The following is a 21,698-nucleotide window of genomic DNA, read 5'->3' on the forward strand; positions in this document are numbered from 1 at the left end:
CTCAGGCCCCCACTCTCGCCAGTTCTGGCTCGGCACGGCCCGGCACCGCCCGGCACGGCCCAGCGGAACTGCGCGGAAACTCATTCCGGGTCTTTAGCCCTGTCCTCGCGCCAGTCCGCGCTCCCCTGAGCAGGCGGTGGAGCGGCACGCCGCCCCAGGCCCCCGCAGAGTCTAGGCCCCGCCGCTGTTCACCCTGGGAAATGTAGTCCATGTTGCGCCTAGCCGGAAGGCGGCGCCCTGCGGAGGAGGCCGAGAGCACGTGGGTTGGGGACCTGCAGAGCCCCGCCTGTCCTCGGCCTACCGCGGCCAGCAGGCATTCCGGGTCAGACCGGCGCGGGGCGCTGCGGCCCAACTGCTTAGTAGGAGAACGTGACTCGAGGGGCCCGAGGACGGAGGTGGGAGCCCGGGCTAGAGGGTGGAGGCTGGGGAGGTTGCCTGGTGGCTCTGGCGCTCCGCTGCGAGGGCATCCTCCGGCCCAGCAAAGGTGCAGCCTGGGAAGAAGGCGTCAGCACCACCCAGAGAAGAGGAGAGGGGACTTGGCACGCCTCAGGAAGGAAAAAAGGAAGGTTCTTGGGACCACCCAATAAGCAACCGGGAAACCACATACCATGGACAGTGCTCGGGGAATTTCGTAAGGTTTTTGGAAGTAACTTTATGTGTAACTAGAATAAGAGTAGCTTACATTTAAGTGCTAGGAGCAGGACTTTGCATACCTTAGGTTCAGTTTTCTTAGTAGCTCTGAGCTGGGTATTTTTATTCATCGTTTTCAGATGAGATGAGGAAATCGAGCTTGGGGAAAGTTAGGCTTATCTTGCCCTTGGCACAAAGACAGGGTGGCAGACCCTGCCATAGGTCTGGTCTGCCACAGGCCCCGGTGGTTCCTGCCTCTCAGCCCTCCAGTTGTATTTTATTGTTTATTAACTCCTGCCAGCTACCCTAGCAGGGAAGAGGAAAAAAATTAAAAGTGCAAAGAGCTCTGTAGTTTTGTTCAAGTGGAGGAAGCTGGCATTGACAGCAGCCGCTGAGGCCTGAGAAGGTCCATGAAGGCTTCCCTGAGAAGAGAAACTTGATCTGAGCTTGAAGAATAGAGAGCCTGGGAAGGAGAGGGGCTCATTTAGCTGGTAAGCAAAATCCAGTGGGACTCTAAGTCATTCAGCAAGGCTGAATGAATAGCAAGTAGGCCGGGCGCGGTGGCTCATGCCTGTAATCCCAGCACTTTAGGAGGCCGAGGCGGGCAGATCACGAGGTCAGGAGATCGAGACCATCCTGGCTAACACAGTGAAACCCCGTCTCTACTAAAAATACAAAAAATTAGCCTGGCCTGGTGGCGGGCACCTGTAGTCCCAGCTACTTGGGAGGCTGAGGCAGGAGAATGGTGTGAACCCAGGAGGCGGAGCTTGAAGTGAGCTGAGCTCGCGCCACTGCACTCCAGCCTGGGCGACAGAGCGAGACTCTGTCTCAAAAAAAAAAAAAAAAAAAGAAAGAAAGAAAGAATAGCAAGTAATTTATATTCATTTAAAGGGAATATATGTGGGGTGGGGAAGGGTGTGAGTAACAGAGATGAGGTTGGAAAGACAAGTTGGTAGCAATAGATTCTTATAGGAGTTTGGACATTATCCTAAGTGCAATATGAAACCATGATGGGGTTTCAAGTGAGCTATGATGATTACATTTGCATTTAGAAAAATCTGTCTGCAATATGAAAGACAAATTGAAGGAAGAAAAAGAGGCAGGAGAATTTGGAAGGAGGAAATAGAAAGCCAAAATAAAGTAACTGATTCCAGGCCTGTGCCTAGGGTGGGAAAGACCTTGGGCCTGGTTCTCCTGGCAGTTTCACTGGTGGAGGTGGTGGTGGCCAGGGGAGATGGTGTTGGGAGTGGGGTTTAAGTGTACAAATTCTGGACTTAGTCCTGAGTTCAAAACCTGTTTGTGCCTCTTTCTAGCAATGAGACCTTAGCTTCTTCTGAAACTCATTTTAGTTAAGGGGGTTTTAGGGGTGGGGGGCTCAGCCTAGAGACCACACCTTTGTCAGTATGTGTTTTCTTCCTGCTTCCTATCCAGGGCTCCTCCTCACCCCTGGGGATTCCAGGGATCTGGCAGAGAAAGAAGCCCAGTCTCACCAGCAATGAGTCCTGAACATCCTTTGCAAACACTACTTAGGACAGATGGACTGAAGTAGGCCCTGGGGAGAGTTGGGGGCATTTCCAGAGGCCAGACCAAAGGTGATCTCCAGGAGATTTGGATGTTAGTGCAGGACAGCTTAGAGCCAAGTGGCGGATAAGTCTTTGGGAGCCAAAAGGGCTCTTCTCTAAGGAAGAATTGTAGACCTATAGAGGCAAGAACCTGTGGCAACCCTGGGAGGGGTCTTCAGATTCAGGAGGGAACATCCCAAAACTCAGCAGATGGGGAGAGGGAGCTTTTGTTGGTCAACTGGAACCACTACCAATCCATGTTCATGTCAAATTAAATGATCACTTTGAAGTTTTTCAGCCTGCCAAAATCATGTGAATTTGGTCTGCAAAACCAGACGACTGCCTGCTTGTAGTTAAGAATTCTAGGCCGGGCGCGGTGGCTCGAGCCTGTAATCCCAGCACTTTGGGAGGCTGAGATGCGCGGATCACGAGGTCAGGAGATCGAGACCATCCTGGCTAACACGGTGAAACCCCGTCTCTACTAAAAAATACTAAAAAACTTGGCGGGCGCCTGTAGTCCCAGCTACTCGGGAGGCTGAGGCAGGAGAATGGCGTAAACCCGGGAGGTGGAGCTAGCAGTGAGCTGAGATCCGACCACTGTACTCCAGCCTGGGCGGCAGAGCGAGACTCCGTCTCAAAAAAAAAAAAAAAAAAGATTTCTCGGGGAGGCTGGGTGCAGTGGCTCACGCCACCAGCACTTTGGGAGGCCGAGGCAAGCGGATCACGAGGTCAGGAGTTCGAGACCAGCCTGGCCAACATGGTGAAACCCTGTCTCTATTAATAATACAAAAATTACCCTGGTGTGGTGGCAGACACCTGTAGTCCCAGCTACTTGGGAGGCTGAGGCAGGAGAATCTCTTGAACCCGGGAGGTGGAGGTTGCAGTGAGCTGAGATCACACCATTGCATTGCAGCCTGGGCAACAGAGCAAGACTGTCTCACAAAAAAAAAAAAAAAAAAAAAGAATTATCAGGGGGAGATTATTCCCCCTTCTTAGTACCAAGGTTGGATGCAGGCAGTTTTCTTTGTAGTCCCCTAGTTTGAGGGAGAGAGTTAAGTCAGACAGGGGCAGGTTTCTTTCTAATTCCCCCTCACAGTGTGGGCATACACTGGCCTTTGAGGTCCTGGCCTTATGGAGAAGTTTCTAAACAGACTCCCCATGGTGAGGGGGCCCTGGGCTTTGTCTTTCTCATAAGCTCAGGGACACCTTGAAAACCAATGATCAGGTTCACTGGGTTCGGCAACTGCCCTCAAGATGAAAGCCAATGATAGAGCTTTGCTTACCTTTGTAGCTTCTTGCTTTCATTTATTTTTTTTGGCCTCAGCGCATTTCTTATGTTTTTGCCAGCTTACGGATGCATTTAATTTTAAAGACAGATAGAGTCTAATATTTAAAGTTGTTTTCAGCAGGAAGTTTAGCCCAAGTCCTTAGGCTACCATGTTGCAAGAAAACCTAATGGGAAGCTTTCGGCTCTGCTGCAGCTTGATTTGTGTGCTGCATCTGGCCCTGTTGGCCACTCCCTCAGCTCTTCTGTTTGGTTTTGTTTGTCCTGACACTCTGACCACTCCTGTTTGGTTTCCTTCACTGGCCTGTCCCTGTTCCTCCCCCTGCTCCTTGAATGTTGGTTCTCCTTAGTCTCTGCTTCTTGTCTTAGGCCTCATTATCTCACCACTCCCCTGGCTTCAAGCTGTGACTCCTTGGATTTCTCCAGCCCAGACTGTCCTGAGTTTCAAACCTGCATATTCAGCTGCCTCCTGGCCCTCTGAAGTTGCCACAGCACCTGAAGTTGAACATGTACAAAACTGAACTCACATTTTCCCCACATCTTAACCCTATCACATACTAAAATACTACATCCCCTGGGTTCCGTACCAGTCCCCAAAGGTAGACACCTGGAAACCATTTCTTAGCAAGCCCTCACCTCTCTTATTGCCCCTCACATCTCTTCTGTCCTTGCATATTGCTTCTGCCCTAACTCAAAGTACCTGTGCTTGTTGCCTGAACAGCTCTAACTATGGCAGCTCTAGCTGGCTCCCACCTTGCCTCTTCCATCCATACTAGACACAGAAGCCAGTGATCCATCTGAAACACATCTCTAACCAAGCCCACTTAAAACCCTTCAGTGGCTCCTTTCAGAGCAAAGGCCGAGCTCCTTGGTATAACATTCAAAGGCCTTTGTGATCTCTCCAGCCTTTTGTCTTGATGGAGACCCTCCCCAGGTCCACTGGAAGCTGCTGGCAATCCTGGGAGCACACCAGGCTGTTTCACACTTCCCTGTCTTTGTTCATACTACTTCCTCGGCTGAGAAGGCTCTGTGTCATTCTGGATGCCATCAGGAGAGAGACACCACACAGTCAGCATGCAGGGAAAGTTTAATGTAAAAATTTTGAACTGTAACAGGGAATTGAAGCTGTGATGAACTGGCTAGTAAAAAATAAAAAAAATAAAAAAAAAAAATCTAAAGAATATAGGACTAGCAGAGTCTTCAGGCTGAGATGGAGAGCCCAAGGAAGAGGCCCTCACCTCTCTACTCCATTCCTGTCCAGGGCTGAGGAGAACCACAACATGCAGGACAGGACATGGCCACAACAAACAGTGTAAATGTAGAAGTGAGAGGAAATAAAGGCAATCAGCAGTAACCACTTTGGGTCCCATGCGTCCCATCCACCCTATAACCCACCCTGTGCAAACACACTCGTTTTTCAAGACTCAGTTCAAATATCACCTTTTCCACAAAGACTTTTCCTCTTCTGCATCTATCTAGGAAAAAACTGATTGTTCTTCCTTTGTGATTGTAGATTCTTCCCCCTCCTTGACACACATACCTATAACCTCAGTCATACTTCTACTGGGGTACTTGTTTACCCCCACCTAGGCTTGCCAGAAAAAATCAGGACAGTTATTTTTTTTCTGAGATGGAGTCTTGCTCTGTCACCCAGGCTGGAGTGCAGTGGCACAGCTCACTGCAGCCTCTGCCTCCTGGGTTCAAGCAGTTCTTCTGCCTCGGCCTCACTGAGTAACTGGCACTACAGGCATGCACGCTACTATCCCCGGCTAATTTTGTATTTTTAGTAGAGATGGGGTTTCACCATATTGGCTAGGCTGGTCTCGAACTTCTGACCTTGTGATTCGCCCACCTTGGCCTCCCATAGTGCTGGGATTACAGGTGTGAGCCACCGCACCTGGCCACCTATTTAATTTTGAATATCAGATCAACAACAATTTTTTTCGAGACGGAGTCTCACGCTGTCACCCAGGCTGGAGCGCAGTGGTGCTATCTCAGCTCACTGCAACCTCCGCCTCCCGGGTTCATGCCGTTCTCCTGCCTCAGTCTCCTGAGTAGCTGGGACTACAGGTGCCCACCACCATGCCCGGCTAATTTTTTGTATTTTTAGTAGAGACAGGGTTTCACCATGTTAGCCAGGATGGTCTCGATCTTCTGACCTTGTGATCCGCCAGCCTCAGCCTCCCAAAGTGCAGGGATTGCAGGCGTGATCCTGGCCTTTTTTTTTTTTTTTTTTTTTTTGAGATGGAGTCTTACTCTGTCACCCAGGTTGGAGGGCAGTGGTGCGATTTTGGCTCTGCAACTTCCACCCCTTGGACTCGAACAATCCTCCCACCTCAGCCTCCAAATAGCTGGACAGATGCACGTCACCACACCTGGCTAAGTTTCTATATTTTTGGTAGAGACAGGGTTTCACTATGTTGCCCAGGCTGGTCTTCAATTCCTGAGCTCTAGTGATCCACCCGTTTCAACCTCCCAAAGTGCTGGGATTATAGGTGTGAGCCACCACACCCAGCCAAATTTTTTATATAAGTATGTCCCAATGATTGCATTGGACATACTGAAAACAAGTATTTAGGCCAGGCATGGTGACTCGCACCTGTAATCCGAGCGCTTTGGGAGGCCAAGGTGGGAGGATCTCTTGAACTCAGGAGTTCAAGACCAGCGTGGGTAACGTAGTAAGAGCCTGTCTCTACTAAAAAAATAATAATAATTTAAAAATTAGCCAGTCATGGTAGAATGCACCTGTAGCCTTAGCTAGTTAGGAGGCTGAGGTGGGAGGATTGCTTTAGCCCAGGAGGTGGAGGTTGCAGTGAACTGAGATCGCACCACTGCACTCCAGCCCAAGGGACAGAGCAAGACCCTATCTCAAAAAAAAAGTGTATTTATTGTTTACCTGAAATCCTTTTTTTTTTTTTTTTTTTTTTTTTGGAGACAGAATCTCACTTTGTCGCCAGGCTGGAGTGCAGTGGCATGATCTTGGCTCACTGCAACCTCCACCTCCTGGGTTCAAGCGATTGTCCTGCCTCAGCCTCCCAAGTAGCTGGGACTACAGGTGCCCACCACACCCAGCCAATTTTTATATTTTTAGTAGAGACAGGGTTTCACCATGTTGGCCAGGAGGGTCTCGCTCTCTTGACCTCGTGATCCGCCCACCTCGGCCTCCCAAAGTGCTGGGATTACAGGCGTGAGTCACTACACCTGGCCTGAAATCCAAATTTAACCAGATGTCTTTTACTTTTATTTGCTACCCTACCCCTACTTCCATCTCCAAGTATAGTTTCCTTGATGGCAAAACATGTTTCTCACTGGTCTCTGAATCCCTGAAACTAGCCCAATGCATGACAGTTCATACTCGGTTAATGTGAAGAGAAGGTAACTTATCTGGCTGCAGGGCTGAGAATGATTGGAGGGAGTTGTGACTGGAGACAGTGAGACCAGGTAGGAGGATGAGCAATAAACCATCCAAAAAATTATGAAGACTTCAGCAGAACAGCACTGGGGATAGGGAAAGGGGATGGATCTGCAGGATCTAAGGATTTGGTGACCAGTGCTTAAGGGACATGACAGAGCTTAAGAAGTCTAGGAGATTGCCCAAGTTTCTGGCTGTGTCACTGGATGAGATTGGTGCACTCGCTGAGTAGGGAACACTGGGGAGGGTCTGGAAGCTGGACAGCAGGGAAGCTCATTGAGGAGCAGAGCAGGGTGGAGAAGGGTGGACAGCAGATCTGAAGGAGCAAATGGAAGACATCCAGTACAGATATGTTAAGCCTGAGGTCTCCCAGGACATACAGATAGAGGTATTGGAATTACAGACTTGGGGCTCAGGTGAACGTTCTAGGCTGGAGATAAAATGTGAGCATGATCAGCGTGGAGGTGGTAACTGAAACCACGGGAGCAGACAGTGCTGCTCAGGGAGACAGTAGAATGGGAAGAGGAGAGAGCGTCAGTATCAGAGCTCTGAGGAACATGAGAGGCAGAGAGAGGAAGAGGAACTCAGAATTCATCTGAGAATAAGCCTCTGGAGGAGTGGAAGGAGAACCCGGAGAGTATGGAACCAAGACAGTCACAAGAAGACAGCTTTTCAAGGAGGACTGATACTATCGAATGCTTCTGAGAGTTCAAAGGACTAAATGGCCTTTGGCTTTAGTATTGACCAGAGTCACCTGTGGCCCCAGGAGCTACAATGTGCCACCTGGTGACAGGTTATAGCTACTATGTGGTAAACAGAGGTACAGCTCTGCAGCCTGTTTCCTTTGGGGAAAACAACCTTTTCTTTCTTGCTTGCTTCTTGCTTTCTCTCTCTTTCCCCTTTCTTTCTTCCCTCCCTCCTTCCCTTCTTCCCTCCCTGCCTCCTTCCTTCCTTCCTCCCTCCCTCCCCTCCTTCCCTTCACTCTCTTTCTTCCGTTTGATTTGGGTTGTCCTGAATTGCATACTGAGGCTAGTTCATGTGGGAATGTGTTTTTGGAACTGTTGCTGTCTTGTTCCGGACTCTGAGATGTTGAGTACAAGCTATCTGGAGCCCAGAATGCAGCCTCCAGCTGGGGTGGGCACTATTCCCTGAAAAGCTGGCAGCCTGGGGAGTGTCGACAGCCAGCACCTTTGGCTTGGGCTGTGGCCCTGTCACTGTGAGCATTGTCAGAGATGGCTTCAGTCAGTCTCCTTTACTGGCTCTGGAGCAGCCATGTCTACTGAGTGGCAGGGTTTGGGGACTAGGCTAGGCTTTAAAGTCTTGCCAACAGGGGGCTGCCTGGCCCCAATAACCCTGGAATTGACAGAATGTCCTTCTCTGCCAGCAGCCAGCCTTCTGTAAACTGTATGGCCCTGGGGCCATTTTCTTTGCAGGAGGGAAGGTGGAACTAAGGATCCTGAATCCGTTTGGAGGCAGAGAGGGGCCAACAGGGTGTTTGAAGGGAACAAAGGCATCAACATTTTGGGAGCATCTAGAACTGGGGCAGTGAATGCAGAAGAGTGGGAGCACACACACATCTCTCCTCGTTGACCCAGAATGGGCACAGCCTTCAGAGAGCTCTTGCCAGCTCCTCACTGTAGCCTGGGTGAAGGGGGCACCTGTGCCAAAGCAGGCAGGCACACAGGCAGATTGGAAGGAATTTCTGTCAGCAGCGTTAAATGCCCTGTCCGTCTCATGGTGCTCTCATCCATCCCCGGCTGCAGCTCCTGCCCCTGTGCTGACAGCTCTCACACCAGTCCGGCCCAGACCTCCTCCCGCAGCTCCAGACCAGCAGATCCCACTCCCTCCTGACAACCCCTCTGGATGTCCCACAGTTCCTCAGACTTAGCATCCTTTCCGCATCCATGCCCCCATCTCATTTCCAAAGAAGAAAAATCACAGAGGCCTCCCCAGTACAAATGTATAGGACGTGGGAAACAAGGTTTCAAAGGATATTCAGAAAAGCTCAGGGACAGCCCTGGCCTTTTGGAGGTGACTTGGGGGGGGGGTGGTGTGAGAGGCCAGGGTCAGCACTAACTTCTTTCTTCCCCACGAAGGTGTGGATTTCTTAGCTTCCTGTCCTTTTCTTTTGTTTCTTTTCTTTTCTTTTTGAGACGGAGTCTCGCTCTGTCTCCCAGGCTGGAGTGCAGTGGCGCTATCTCGGCTCACTGCAACCTCCGCCTCCCGGGTTCACGGCATTCTCCTGCCTCAGCCTCCCGAGTAGCTGGGACTACAGGTGCCCACCTCCATGCCCAGCTCATTTTTTTTTTTTTTTGTATTTTTAGTAGAGACAGGGTTTCACCATGTTAGCCAGGATGGTCTTGATCTTCTGACCTCATGATCCGCCTGCCTCGGCCTCCCAAAGTGCTGGGACCGCGCCTGGCAGCTTCCTGTCCTTTTCATGCCACTTGCTAAATTGAATTTAACTAATTTTTACTGTAATTGTTTACTTATTGTCTGTCTCTCCTGGTTGAAGCTTCTCAAGGGCAGGGATCATGTCTGTTTTCACTTCTGTATCCTTGGCATCTGTCATATAATCAGTATCTGACATATAATAGGTGCCTAATAAATATTTGTTTGAGTTAATGATTATTCTTATTCATCACCCAAGATGCAGATCCTTCTGGGGCTCTTATCCTTTCCTGCCTCCTTATCCCCATGGAGCTCTGTGCTTCGTTCACCGGAGCCAGCACCCCACCGCACCCTCTCCCAACCCTCAGCTTTTTTTCAGATGCCCTCATGCCCTGGGCTATTTCATGGAATGTGGATAGTGAGTTAACCATGCTGGACTGTCTGCAAGCAGAGGCATGTGTATATCTGACAAGGTATCTTCAAGACAATTCCCTGGATGGTAAGACACTGATCAATGACTGTGGGGTGGGACAATGGGTGCTTCTCTGTGTCTTTACACTAAGCGGGGGCCTCAGAGATGCCACAGGTCACATAGACAGGGCTTTCTCCACAGAAGACTCTGCAATCTCTTTCCCCAGAGGTAAGTCCAGGCCCAAGTGAGCAGCCTGCCAGGACTAGTGACTGCACCCTTGCTGCCTGCCCTGCCCCTGCCTGTGTTCCATTCCTCCCATCCCGGAGCTGCTGGGTGGGGGCCGGAGATCCAGGTCAGGTCTGTGATTTCTGAGTCAGCCTGAGGTGTGCGAATGCGATCAGCAAGGCATAATCTCCATCTAGCCTCTTCTCCCCAGCCCCCCACTGCCCAGGAAAAGGATCTGACAAGCCACAGAAGTAAATAAATAACTTAGAAATAATAAATAGGGGCCAGCTCCCATGAGTGAGTACAGGCCAGTTCCAGCACAGGCGCTTTCAACCAAGCAACTGCAATATGTGTCCTTCAAAGGCTGTCCCCAAAGCGCCTGGGCGGGGGCGGATGTCTCAGCCACTGTAGGGTTCATCAGAGGAGGAGTCCCAGGTTCGAGGCCTGGCCAGTGCCAGAGTCTGTGAGAAGTGGGTCCGTAGGGCTCCCTAACTGAGGTCTCTGGTGTCTTTTAGGCTGGGATGGCAGGGTGAGGGCTCTGGGGCTGCTAGTCAGTTGTCCCTCCACCTGTCCAGGGATGATGTTCATCACTCGCCAGCAGGGGCCTCTCGGCTCTGAGGCCTCCGTCCCTGGCTGAGGCCACTGGCTAGTGGGACTCTGCGGGAGAGTCCCAGGCAGGAAGAGCTATCGGCAAGGGTCCAGTCTGCAAAGCCCTGGAGTGAGCCTTCAGCCCAGGCAGCCGCAGGCGGTGGCCGAGAGACGGTCCACGGTTCTCCAGGTGCTATTGACGTCCATGAAGGAGACTGCTTCGTAGCGCGTGGGTCGGCAGCACGGCTGGCTGATGGGCCGGGAGCCCGGGGGCGGTCGGAGGGCCCCAGCGCCCAGTAGGCTGGCCAGGCTGAGGTCGTGCGGAGATCGCGCGCGGCGGCAGGAGCCGCTGCAGAAGCGGAAACGCACCAGCTCGTCGGAACGGTGGCCCAGGCCGAGCGCGCGCACTGGCACCAGCTGCGAGCGCAGGCGGCAGCCCCGCGCCCCCGCGGCCCGAGGGCGGCTGCCCGGGCCCCCAGCCCGCGCTGCGCGGCCCCCGCGGGGAGGAGCAGATGGGGGCGCGGGCGGCGGCGGCGCGGGACGAGAAGGCTGCGACGGCGGCCGCCGGGCTCTTCCACTGCACCAGCGGGCCGTGCGTCCCCCTGGAATGAGACCTAGTCACGCGCGGTGTCCCGGGCGAGCCCCTCCCCGCCCCCTCGCCCTCTCACCTACCCGGCAGGTGGCCGGCGGGGGGCGCCAAGACAGGCGCGGGGCCTTCGCGGGGGGCAGGGCTGGGGGGCGCGGGTCCCAGGGAGGCCTCTGCGACGCTGCTCAGCAGAGCCAGAGCGGCCAGGGTGGGCCACAGGGCAGGCTGCGCGGAGAGACCAAGTGGAGTCTCAGGGAGAAAGAGGGCGCCCAGGTGGGCTTGGGGAGGGAGGACCTCAAGGAGGGGCTGTCCTTGGGCTGAGATCAGGCCGGGGATGGGCTCCTAGCTGTGTGGAGGGGAAGCTCAGGAAGGGCGTACGTTCCAGTATAATGGGTTTGCTGCCTCTGGGAGCCCAGGGGAGGAATCACCTGCGTGCACCGACCATTCAGAGAAGTCCCGCTCCTCCTCCCATTCACCTGGTCCCTCCCTGACCATTTCCCATCCCACACCTAACCGCTGCGCAAGCCAAGCCCTGCTATCCCTCGCCGGTCAAGCCGCCTTTCCTCAGCTCCAGGTAGGAGTCACTGGGAGAAGCACTCACCTGCCGCCTAGGCCAGGGGCAGTGGGACAGTGCAGAGAGGCCTCCAAGTCCAAGTTCCATCTCTATCAACACCAGGAGCGCCCATCAGCCTTTGTTGAGCTGTTCCCCCACCCTCCTCTTGAGGCAGCTTGCAAATTAAGAGATGAGTTATCTTTTGGGAGGCCGTCCTGCCACCCCAGTTTCTCCAGGTGAGGAACAAGGGGCCTGGACAGCTGAACTCAACTCAGCAGAAGTAGCTGCACTGGGAACCTTGCTATGTGTTAGGTGCTTTGCAGCTATTCTTTCACAACTCCATGAGGTAAATGGTTTAATCCCCTTTTTCCAGATGAGCAAACAAGGCTCAGAGAAGCTCAGAGGTTGTCTAAGGTTACAAGGTCACACAGCTAGAGGGGAGAGAGGGGTCCTCTTTTCCCAGAACCTTCCTGCTCTGTGCTGTAGGGCTGGAGATGCTGGAAGTGGCTGGAGGGAGTTGTAGCTGGACACACTTGGTCCTGCAAAGGCCTTCACCCCAGGCTGCGGGAAAGGAAGCTGAGGCCTGGAGAAGAATGAGAGTGCTAGTTGGTCACTCTAAGAGTTATCTAATGATAGTGAGCTCCAAGCCTCAAGCTGTGCTGCCCACCAAGAGCTGCTTCACCTTGCCCCTCTGTGAACTGTGTTCTGGACCCAGAGCCACCTGAGTTCTCTCCTCTGACCATAGGGGTCCCCCAATGATCACAGAGCCGGGGGATGGTGGGACCCTCGGAAAACATGGGGCCTGGGCCATGGCTTCCTGTGGCCACCAGGGGGCAGAGCCTGCCAAGCCTGCAGATTCCAAGCAGGGTGGGCTCTTCCATCCCCTCAGCTACACTCAGGCCTGAGCCACTCCCAGGAGGGCCAGCTAGGCTTCCATACCAGCCTGGTCTCTGAGAGCTGAGCTACCCTGAGAGCTGGTCTAGGGCTGTCCCCTTCCCAGCCTCCTATGGATCTGGCAGTGTAGTCATGCTCCTAGAAGTTTCCGCCTTGAGCCATCGTTCCTGATTCCAGCCAGCCTCTCCTGAGCTCCCACTTCTGGCACTCCCAAACACCCTTTTGGGGCCCCAGAGCCTTCATAAGTCCTCATTAGCCAACCTCCTCTTGGGTCCCAGCTGCCACCCTCATCCCCATCCTCTAGCACACAGAATGCCTGCACACCTGTGGAGCAGACCCCCAGGCCTTCCTGGGGTGGTCCTCCAGGTCCTGGTGTGCGACTCTTGGCTAAGTGGAAACAGGGCCTCCGGGCCAGGCCAGTGACTGTTCTCCGTGATGGAGAGAAAGGCAGGCAGGGCAGCCTTAGGAGCCCTCTGCGCTAGGGGGAGCCCGGGAGCAGGTCTCTTGAGGGCAGCTCAGGCCTTGCCTCCTACCTCCTTGTGGTCTAGGGCCATTTGGTTTTCTAGCCCTTGCCTCCCCATCCACCAGCCCGCTACTCACCACGGGGTCCTGCACCGTGTTCTTCTAGGCACCTTTCCGGGGACCAGTGCTGGGCTTTCCCCCGAAGCTCAAACGGCGCATGCCCAGGACTGTGCACCTCGCAGTGCCTCTTTTAGCCAAAAGTGTGGCCTTGGCAGCCAGTCTGCACCCTGTAGCGGCAGCGGGAGCGTCACATTACCGTGGGCCGGCAAGGCCAGCACAGTGCAACAAGCGACAAGAGGGACTGAGGGCCTGGGAGGGGCAGAGAACTGTGCCGAGGGCCCAAGAGAGGGAGGATGCAAGAAAGGAGATCAGGGGGGTGGTCCTGTCCACTCCCCCAGCCCAGGAGCGTCCATCCAGGGCTGGCACCAGAAACAGGCAAGTGGGCTGGCTTACCTCGGGTGTGGGGCTCCAGGTCCGGGTGGCAGCGAGGGCTGGGGCCCAAGGGACCTGCTGCTGGCGGAGCCCGCGGGCCTTGTCTGGAGGCCGGGCCCAACTCCATCCCTCAGCAGCCTCATGCCCGCCGCCGCAGCCGTCCGGTGTCAAATTCCAGCCCCGGCGTCACCAGATCCTGGGGTGGGGCTGGGAGCGCCCCTGCCCCGCCCCACCTTTCGGGGCTCACCTGGCTGCTCCACCCGTCGGATCCAGTCCCCCCTAGCTTGGCTAGGTCCCCCGAGGTTGGGAGGGGGGTAGATGCTAGGAGGGGCCCCTCGGATATGGAGAGTAGAGAACTCGAGCGGTAGAGAGGCACGGAAACTGGGAGTTGAGTTTGTAGACACGCGAAGTAGAGAGCCGGGAGGCCGGGCCGAGGGCGGGAGAAAGTGAGTGAGGGCGGGGAGCAAGAGGAAGGCCGGTCCCTGCGTGGGGCGGCTGACTGCTGGTGCCTGCAGATTTGGGGGTCCTGGCTGTCTGCCCTGCAGCAACTGCTCTCTGCTCCACCCGATTCTTCTCTCAGCGGCCAGTTCACCTGCCTCGTTGGGTTGCTAAGCCTCTTCGCAGAAGCTTTCAGGGTCTGACTCTGCTCTAGTCTCCGCACAGCTCACCTCCTGTGCTGCTTAGGGCTTGGAGTATGGACACTCTTGCAAACACGGGGGTCACTGGGGCACAGCAAGGGCAGTGTTGGCAGAAGTGGGTACTGAGGGCTGAAGGCAGGGGTCACAGAGGAGGAACATCTGAGCTGAGGCTTGAAGTAGGTAGCTGGAGGGCAGCATTTCAGATGCCTAATTATGGCAATTTGGCAAGTGGGGTGGGGGCTGGGTGAGTAACATGGATGGAAAGATCCTAACACTGGGGACCATGGGAGGGTTTTGAGCAGAATGGTGTGATCAGACAGATATTTTTGTGGATGACTCTGGCTGTAGTAAAGAGGATGGGGTTGGAGAGGAAGGTGGAGGCTGCTGCAGAAAGAGGATGAGGTCTGATGCAGGGCGTGAGGGAAGCGTGAGGCTACCAGGCCCCAATCTAGAACACGCAATTTTGAAAATTTGTTGGTGCCTGACTGGATAGGGTGAGGAGGTAGGTAGGCCCTGCAAAAGTGTGCCTTTGGCGGGGTGACTTGGGGGAGGGGTACATCCCGGTTCCTGGGAGGAAAGGCAGGGGCTCATGAGTTCAGTGTTGGACATGTTGAGTTGGAAGGGCCTGTGGATTATCCAAGTGGAAATGTTCAGGAAGCAGGTGAATCTGTAGCCTGGAGGGAAGCACAGAGAGCTGCGCTGTCAAAGATAATTTGGGAATTGCCAACCAACTGGCAATTAGAAGCTGTGGGCAGGGATGAGAGTACTGGGGATGAGTGTGGACCGGCTGTACCCTGGCTATGCTTCAGAACTACTGAGGACCTTTAAAACCTACCCACATCCGGGCCTCAACCTAGACTGGAATCAGACCTTCCGGGTGGACATGTGCAATTTTCAGATTGCACAGGTGATTCTGGTGCATGGCCAGGGCTCAGAACCATAGCTTGTTTGAAAGTAGTTTCCTGCAGTGGTGAGGACTAGAAGTCAGACCACAGAGAACTGCTGCTGGAGGTGGTGGGGCTGCTGCAGGTGTGCCAGGAGCCCCCTGGGATAGGAGGCCAAGCAGGGAGAAATCTGCTCTGTCACCTCCCACAACCGGCTGCTCAGTTGGGGCACCTGCCTTGGGGCTTTTGCAGCCAGCAATACCTCTTATGGGCATTCAGCTTATGCCCTGTGCAACTCCATGGGGCACCATCCAGGCAGGAACATGTGCATGGTAGTGACCTTATTTCCAGTAGAATATGGAGGAGGTTTCTGGGTTGACCTGTCCCTCAGTCAGGGCCTCCCTTACCCCCTGCTTCTGCCTAAGGCCAGCCACAGTGGGAAGGAGCATGTGGGAGGCTGCTGGTCCTTGGGATGGCCAGGACTGCAGCCTTAGGGCTCACCAGTGGGAGGGCAATCCAGGGCTGCCTGGACTCTTAGATTGGGGTGGGTGAGAGAGAGGTGCAGGGGCCGGCTGACCCACCTACTGCCTGCCAGTGGCAGTGTGATAGGAAGCTCACTTCATGGCCTCAAGTGCAGGCGACAGTCTGGTCTGTCCATTCTCAGGCCTGCCTGGGGATGCTGGGGAAGAGAGGGATCAGACTCTAGGACTCTTAAGAAGGCGAGGTGACATCTTTTCTAAAGTATGACAGAGGATGCCTAGAGGGGAGCTGAAGGGAGAGGGTGTGCCTCTGTGCTAATGATGGGGGGTGGGGCATGTCCTTCCCAGAGGGCGGGTGTCGGTAGTAGGGTAGGTCTGTGGGCCTCTGCTTCCTGCAGGGGCTCAGCAGTACATCTTTCCTGTGCTTGCAGGAATACCTGCCCTTCCAGAGGTGGGGCTGTGGCAACCCCAAGGCAATGTCCTAGCACTCCAGTCCTGTGCCTCTGTCTCCTCTAAGAGTGTGCCCTGAAACCTCTGGTCTCAAAGCAAAGAGGATACAGGAGATGCCCAGAGGCCTCTGGATGGCTACGTAGGTCCTGCACTGACACAAGAAGTGAAAGGGGCCCAGGACTGTGTGGACTGAAGAGAGGGCCCGAGGTTTTGGCGTAGTTGCTGAGGCTTTAGGTTCCTGTTTCTTCCAGAAAGTCAGAGAAGGCAAAAAGAGACCAGGCTCGGGGAAGAGCTTTATTGCTTCCACGGGGGTGGCCTGGGACAGCTGCCACAGCTTAGGTAAGGTCCTTGGGCCTCACTTCCCTCTGGTCCAGGCTAAAGGCAGAACCCAACCACCTGGCAGTCTTGTTGCTGAAACCTAGACCATGTGGCAAGTTGGTGAGTCCAGGTCTGCGGTAGTCCTGCGGATCAGCCGCGGCTGTGGAGGGGAGCTCTTCCCAGCAGGCCGAGCCAGGCGTCACCCTCCTGAGCTTTAAAGTTCTGCTGTAGCCCTGGGGCGGTCTTGTTGGCTCCAAAGGGACGGCTCCAGGGTTTCCCTATGGGACAGCTAGGGCTGGTGAGTGGGAATACCCCATCTTCTCCCCAAGAAAGGCCAAACAGTGTCATGAGCTGGAGGGGGCTGGCTTGAGATCCTGCCCACCACCCTGTAGCCCCAGAGCAAGGTACAGGCTGGTCATGGCACTCCTGCCCCACAGGGAGCTAACTGGTAACACTGCCTGATGGGCCCTCTAGTGGGCCTCTTCCTGCATGGCAAGTGGACCCAACTTGAGATCTCCAACCTTATTTAAAAATAAATTATCCCTACCCTCCCCCCTACCCAAATTCACAAAATGATAATACACCAAACACTGATTGGAGAAGTGATTCTGGCAGCAGCCTTGCTGCCCAGTGTCCCCCTGCCTGCATGCTGGGTCTGCTGGGCACAGCCAGGAGCCTGCTGGCCGTCTGGCATCAAGGACCCATGCTGAATGAGGCTGAGTGCTGGTCTCTGAGACTGGCTGCTGAGCAGGCACAGCTCCGGCTGCTCCAAGGCCTTGCTGCCCCTGGGACCCTTGGCACTGTCCTTCTCTGTGTCTGAAGACCCCTGTGTAGGTGGTGCTGGCTGCTGCTGCTCCTGGTGGTGCCTGGGCCTCTATGGCCGTGTGCTGGACCCACTCAGATGCCACTGCTTAGATCAGTGATGACGCGAGCTTTCACCAGCTTCCGCAGAAACTCTTTCTCTCGCTGGATATTGTGCGTCCAGGACTGAAAGGAGACATGAAGTGATCAGTTGGGCCTTTGCTCAAACCTTTACTGCCCCTTCCGGGGCTCGGTGCCCTCTTCCAGTCACCACTCTCCAACACTCTGTGACCGTGGAAATCTGAAGGCGGATACTGGTAATCAGTTGTATCTTCAAGCTAATGATGGCCCTGCTCTAGGAGTGCCACAGCTCATCCTCCTCCCTTCCCAAGGCAGGGAAAAAAGAACCTTCATACCCCTTTCCTTGTCCCAGGAAAACCGTTAGGCTTCCCAACCTCCCTCCTCAGTGCTGGCGGAAGGACCTTGTTCCCACAGACTTCAAGCCACTTCTTGTCAGGAAGCACCTAGGTTATAGACACCCTGCGGGCAGGCAGTGTGAGTCACTGAAGTCCAATAGCAAGGGGTGGCTGAGTCATTCGCTGGCCTGATGCAATCTACTCTCCAGGCCTGGGGGTGGCGGATGAAATCCTGCCTCCCAGATCAGAGGAGCCATGGGGCCTGCAGAGAGATGGCGAATCTTTTTTAGAAAATTAAAAATAGGCCGGGTGCGGTGGCTCACGCCTGTAATCCCAGCACTTTGGGAGGTTGAGACGGGCGGATCACGAGGTCAGGAGTTCAAACCAGCCTGACCAACATGGTGAAACCCCGTCTCTACTAAAAATACAAAAATTAGCCAGGCGTGATGGTAGTGCCTGTAATCCCAGCTGCTCAGGAGGCTGAGGCAGGAGAATCACTTGAACCCGGGAAGCAGATATTGCAGTCAGCTGAGATCGTGCCACTGCACTCCAGCCTGGGCAACAGAGAGAGATTCTGTCTCAAAAAAATAAATAATAATAATAATAATTAAAAATAATTTTTAATTGAAAGAATAATTGTATATATTTTGGGGGAAGAATGTGATGTTTTGATAGATGTATACATTGTGGAATAATTAAATCAAGCCAACCTCACCTACTTACTAATTTTTTATGGTGAGCACATTTGATTATAGTTAATAATAATGTCACATATTTCAAAATTACTAGAAGAGGCTTCTGGGGAAGACTGTACCCAGCATAGGGTCCTTTCCTAACCCCAGGACTCTCACCAGAAAACTTTGATGAAAAAGGCTTGATTGAATGAATGGATGAATGACAACAGCCTTATCAGAGTTTGTCCCCAAGTGACCTCTCTGTTGCATTTGTCAGCACTGAGCTTCACCATAACTGTTTATTTTTTATTTATTTATTTATTTTTTTTGAGACAGAGTTTCACTCTTGTTGCCCAGGCTGGAGTGCAGCAGCGTGATCTCAGCTCACTGCAACCTCTGCCTCCCAGGTTCAAGCGATTCTCCTGCCTCAGCCACCTAAGTAGCTGGGACTACAGGTGTGTGCCACCACGCCCAGCTAATTTTGTATTTTTAGTAGAGATGGGGGTTTCACCATGTTGGTCAGCCACTATTTACTGGTGCTGAGAAGTGACCTGGATGCAGTGCCCTGTGCCTGTATCCCAACTACTTGGGAGGCTGAGACAGGAGGATCATTTGAGCTTAGTCCACCTGGGTAACATATCCAGACCCCATCTTTTGAAAAATAATAAATAAATGAATTTTTAAAAAATAACTTATGGCTCTGTCTAGCCCTTATTCTGTTCCAGTCAACCCTCTCCACCTTCCAAATCTTTTACACCTGAAACTCAGGCAGTCATCAGCCCAATTCCCGCAGTCATCAGCCCAATTCCCAGTATTCCTCTTCTCAGCATTCCCTTCAACCTCTTGTGCTAACCACAAACCCAGCTGCCCTGAACGACAGTGCCCCCAGACTCCCTCTCCAGTGCTGACTGTTTCTTCCCTCACATTCCACAGTCCACAGCCTCTAAAGGCAGGGTCTTCCTTATACCCCATTGTCCCTCCAGACTCCCTAAAGCCCTCCAGCCCCTTCAAGGCTCCTGTCGTCATACTCTGCCATCTGCACTTGCCCCTCCTCATTGCGGATCCCTGGGTGACTCATCCCCATTCTTTGACGATGTAAACATTTGGCTCACTGTCTCTCTTTGAGGGCAGGGACTGTTAGGCACAGAGTAGGTGCCTCAATATTTGTTGAATGAAATCAGGTTTTACAGGGAAAACAGAGGCTTGGAGGAATGGCAGGGCCAGGATTCAAGCAGACGTGGAAACTCGTTTGCCTCTTTACTTCTCCCTCATCCTCATCACTCCTCTGGAGAAGTAGTAACCAATTTGATGGGTCAGGGTCAACAGCACCCACTAGGAGTCACTGAGGGCTAAAAGGTCAGCAGAGGACTGGATATTTGATGATATTAAGGAATTACTGTTCATGTTTTTAGGTGTAATAATTTAAAAAATAGTCCTTATCTTTTAGAGAAAATGAATGAAGTTTTTTGTTTTGTTTTGGTTTTTGTTTTTGAGATGGGAGTTTCACTCTTGTTGCCCAGGCTGGAGTGCAGTGGTGTGATCTCGGCTCACTGAAACCTCCGCCTCCCAGGTTCAAGCAATTCTCTTCCCTCAGCCTCCCAAGTAGCCGATATTACAGGCACCCGCCACCACTGGCTAATTTGTATTTTTAGTAGAGACGGGGTTTCTCCATGTTGGGCAGGCTAGTCTCGAACTCTTGACCTCAGGTGATCCACCCGCGTCAGCCTCCCAAAGTGCTGAGATTACCGGCGTTGAGCCACCGCGCCCAGCCTGAATGAAGTATTTATGGTTGGAGGGATACATGGTATCTGAGACTTGTTTGAATCGGTGGAGTAGGAGCATGAGACAAAGAAGAGGTGGAACAATGTTGGCCGCCTGTTGATGCCTGTGGAAGGTGGGGGGCAGGAACATGGCAATTCATGATATTATCCTCTGTACTTGTAATATGCTTGACAAGTTCCATTATAAAAAATAAACAAGAAAGTCAGGCCTGGGTGTAGCTCTCTCGGATCCGGCAATGCCACCTCTCTGGTGCTCTTTTCCTAATTCTGCTGTCTATGCAGACAACTTCCGAGTTCCCCTGAGCTCTGAACTGGCCGTGGCTGGTGGAGGATTCTGGTCATCCTGGGGTCTCCAGCCTTACCAGGGCCCTTGATTCTGAGTATGGATGCCCATCCCATGTCACAGTCCACACTCTCAGAAGCTTTTTTTTTTTTTTTTTTGAGATGGAGTTTCACTCGTCGCCCAGGCTGGAGTGCAATGGTGCGATCTTGGCTCACTGCAACCTCTGCCTCCTGAGTTCAAGTGATTCTCCTGCCCCAGCCTCCCGAGTAGCTGGGATTACAGGCATGCGCCACCATACTCGGCTACTTTTGTATTTTTAGTAGAGACAGGGTTTCTCCATGTTGTTCAGGCTGGTCTTGAACTCCCGACCTCAGGTGATCCGCCCGTGTTGGCCTCCCAAAGTGCTGGGATTACAGGCATGAGCCACCACACCCAGCCAGAAGCTCTTTTTCTTTGGCTCCTCTTTTTCTTTGGCTCCTCACCCAACCATTAAGTATCCATGTTCAAGGGTCCTGCTAGGATGAGCTGCGCTTCTCACTCTCTGTTCTCTCTCTGGGAAATCTCATCCTCATATCTGAAGCAGCAGCTGTGCTCACAACTCATAGATCTATACTTCCAGTCTGGACTTCTCTGCTGTGTGACAGATTCCTGTATGAAGCCATGTCATCCTCTAGCTACTGCCCAGTCTCTCCTCCCTTCTCTTCCAAGTGTCCTGAGAGATCCCTTACCACGAGCAACATCTGTGGTCTCTAACCACAGATGGTAGGTGCCATCTACTCACTGTTCGCTACTGCAATCTGGCTTCCACTCCAGTACTCCTTTGAAATGGTTCTCACCACAGTCAGCAGTAACTCCTAACAGCTACATCCGACGGCCACCTCTCAGCCCTCCTCTTACTGGCTTTCCCAGCACCACATTGTAGATGCTCTTCCTGGAACACTGCTCCTTTGGCCTCCACAATGTGGTACCTTCCCGCTTCCTCTGTCTCCTTTATGAATTCCCTTGACATCCCTTCCATATCCCCGGCATTCAATCCTTGGTCCATGTGTCTCCACATCCCACACACTCCTGCTGGGCCTGCAGAGTGAGCTGACCAAGGCAAGTGCAGGTGAAGCGAGGGGAAGCCAAGGTGTTGAATGGCCCATGGGAGACACCCCAGGTAACAGAGGGATTCTAAACCCAGGCACCAACATTCTCAGTGAATCCTCTTCCGGGGATTGGTAAATAACAGTGGCAAGTAGGGGTAAAATAGTAATCATAATGGCTAAGATTTCTGAGTGCTTACTATGTGCCAGGTCTTTTTTACACATGATCACATCCGGTCCTTTCCAAACCCTAGGAGGTAGGTGCTGTTATCATCCCTTTCATAGATAAGGAAATGAAGATCTAACGTCAGCACCTGAACCACGGTCCTGAAGTCATCTTTTTTGATTTGAGAAGCTATACTCTTTTTCTTTTTCTTTCTTTCTTTTTTTTTTTTTT

General features: G+C 53.1%; 2 protein-coding genes and 1 long non-coding RNA gene across 29 annotated transcripts in view; 1 reads left to right on the top strand and 2 right to left on the bottom strand.

The window, feature by feature from the left end:
- Nucleotides 1-253: 253 nt before the first annotated feature.
- LOC123568858 (uncharacterized) lies at nt 254-2,487 on the top strand. The gene is made up of 2 exons (XR_006692424.3): nt 254-631; nt 2,062-2,487. It is a non-coding gene; the product is annotated as an uncharacterized lncRNA (long non-coding RNA).
- Nucleotides 2,488-10,169: 7,682 nt separating this feature from the next.
- Nucleotides 10,170-13,875, bottom strand: ARTN (artemin). Of its 2 annotated transcripts, XM_045372614.2 has the most exons (5): nt 13,514-13,875; nt 13,139-13,287; nt 11,693-11,819; nt 11,178-11,316; nt 10,170-11,107 (listed from the first exon to the last, which is right to left on the bottom strand). In XM_045372614.2, the coding sequence occupies exons 3-5, from the start codon at nt 11,750-11,752 to the stop codon at nt 10,644-10,646; spliced, it is 663 nt and encodes a 220-aa protein (XP_045228549.1). In that variant the 5' UTR covers nt 11,753-11,819; nt 13,139-13,287; nt 13,514-13,875; the 3' UTR covers nt 10,170-10,643. The 2 variants fall into 2 exon arrangements, with proteins under 2 accessions (XP_045228549.1, XP_045228555.1); XM_045372620.3 differs by lacking the exon at nt 13,514-13,875 and having other exon boundaries at nt 10,496-11,107; nt 11,693-11,754; nt 13,139-13,201.
- A 2,349-nt stretch (nt 13,876-16,224) lies between these two features.
- The window catches only part of ST3GAL3 (ST3 beta-galactoside alpha-2,3-sialyltransferase 3), a 233,081-nt gene continuing 227,607 nt past the window's right edge, over nt 16,225-21,698 (bottom strand). For all 26 annotated transcript variants that reach the window (XR_012421289.1, XR_012421278.1, XR_012421280.1 and 23 more), the window contains one exon: nt 16,225-17,248. Coding sequence is in view for 18 of the 26 variants with exons in the window: in XM_045372578.2 (XP_045228513.1) it covers nt 17,159-17,248 (90 nt within the window). In the remaining 8 variants the exon portion in view is untranslated. The remainder of the gene's footprint in view (nt 17,249-21,698) is intronic.

This window comes from Macaca fascicularis, chromosome 1 (genome assembly GCF_037993035.2).
Source record: "Macaca fascicularis isolate 582-1 chromosome 1, T2T-MFA8v1.1".
NCBI lineage: Eukaryota > Metazoa > Chordata > Mammalia > Primates > Cercopithecidae > Macaca > Macaca fascicularis.

What these genes read in the sequence shown, in the direction of transcription:
- ARTN (XM_045372614.2), bottom strand. Translation starts at nt 11,752, where the DNA reads ATGGAACTTGGACTTGGAGGCCTCTCTGCACTGTCCCACTGCCCCTGG. An exon ending in GCCCCTGGCCTAGGCGGCAG is followed by an intron (nt 11,317 to 11,692) that starts GTGAGTGCTTCT and finishes CTCTCCGCGCAG; the next exon opens with CCTGCCCTGTGGCCCACCCT. An exon ending in CCCCGCCGGCCACCTGCCGG is followed by an intron (nt 11,108 to 11,177) that starts GTAGGTGAGAGG and finishes GTCTCATTCCAG; the next exon opens with GGGGACGCACGGCCCGCTGG.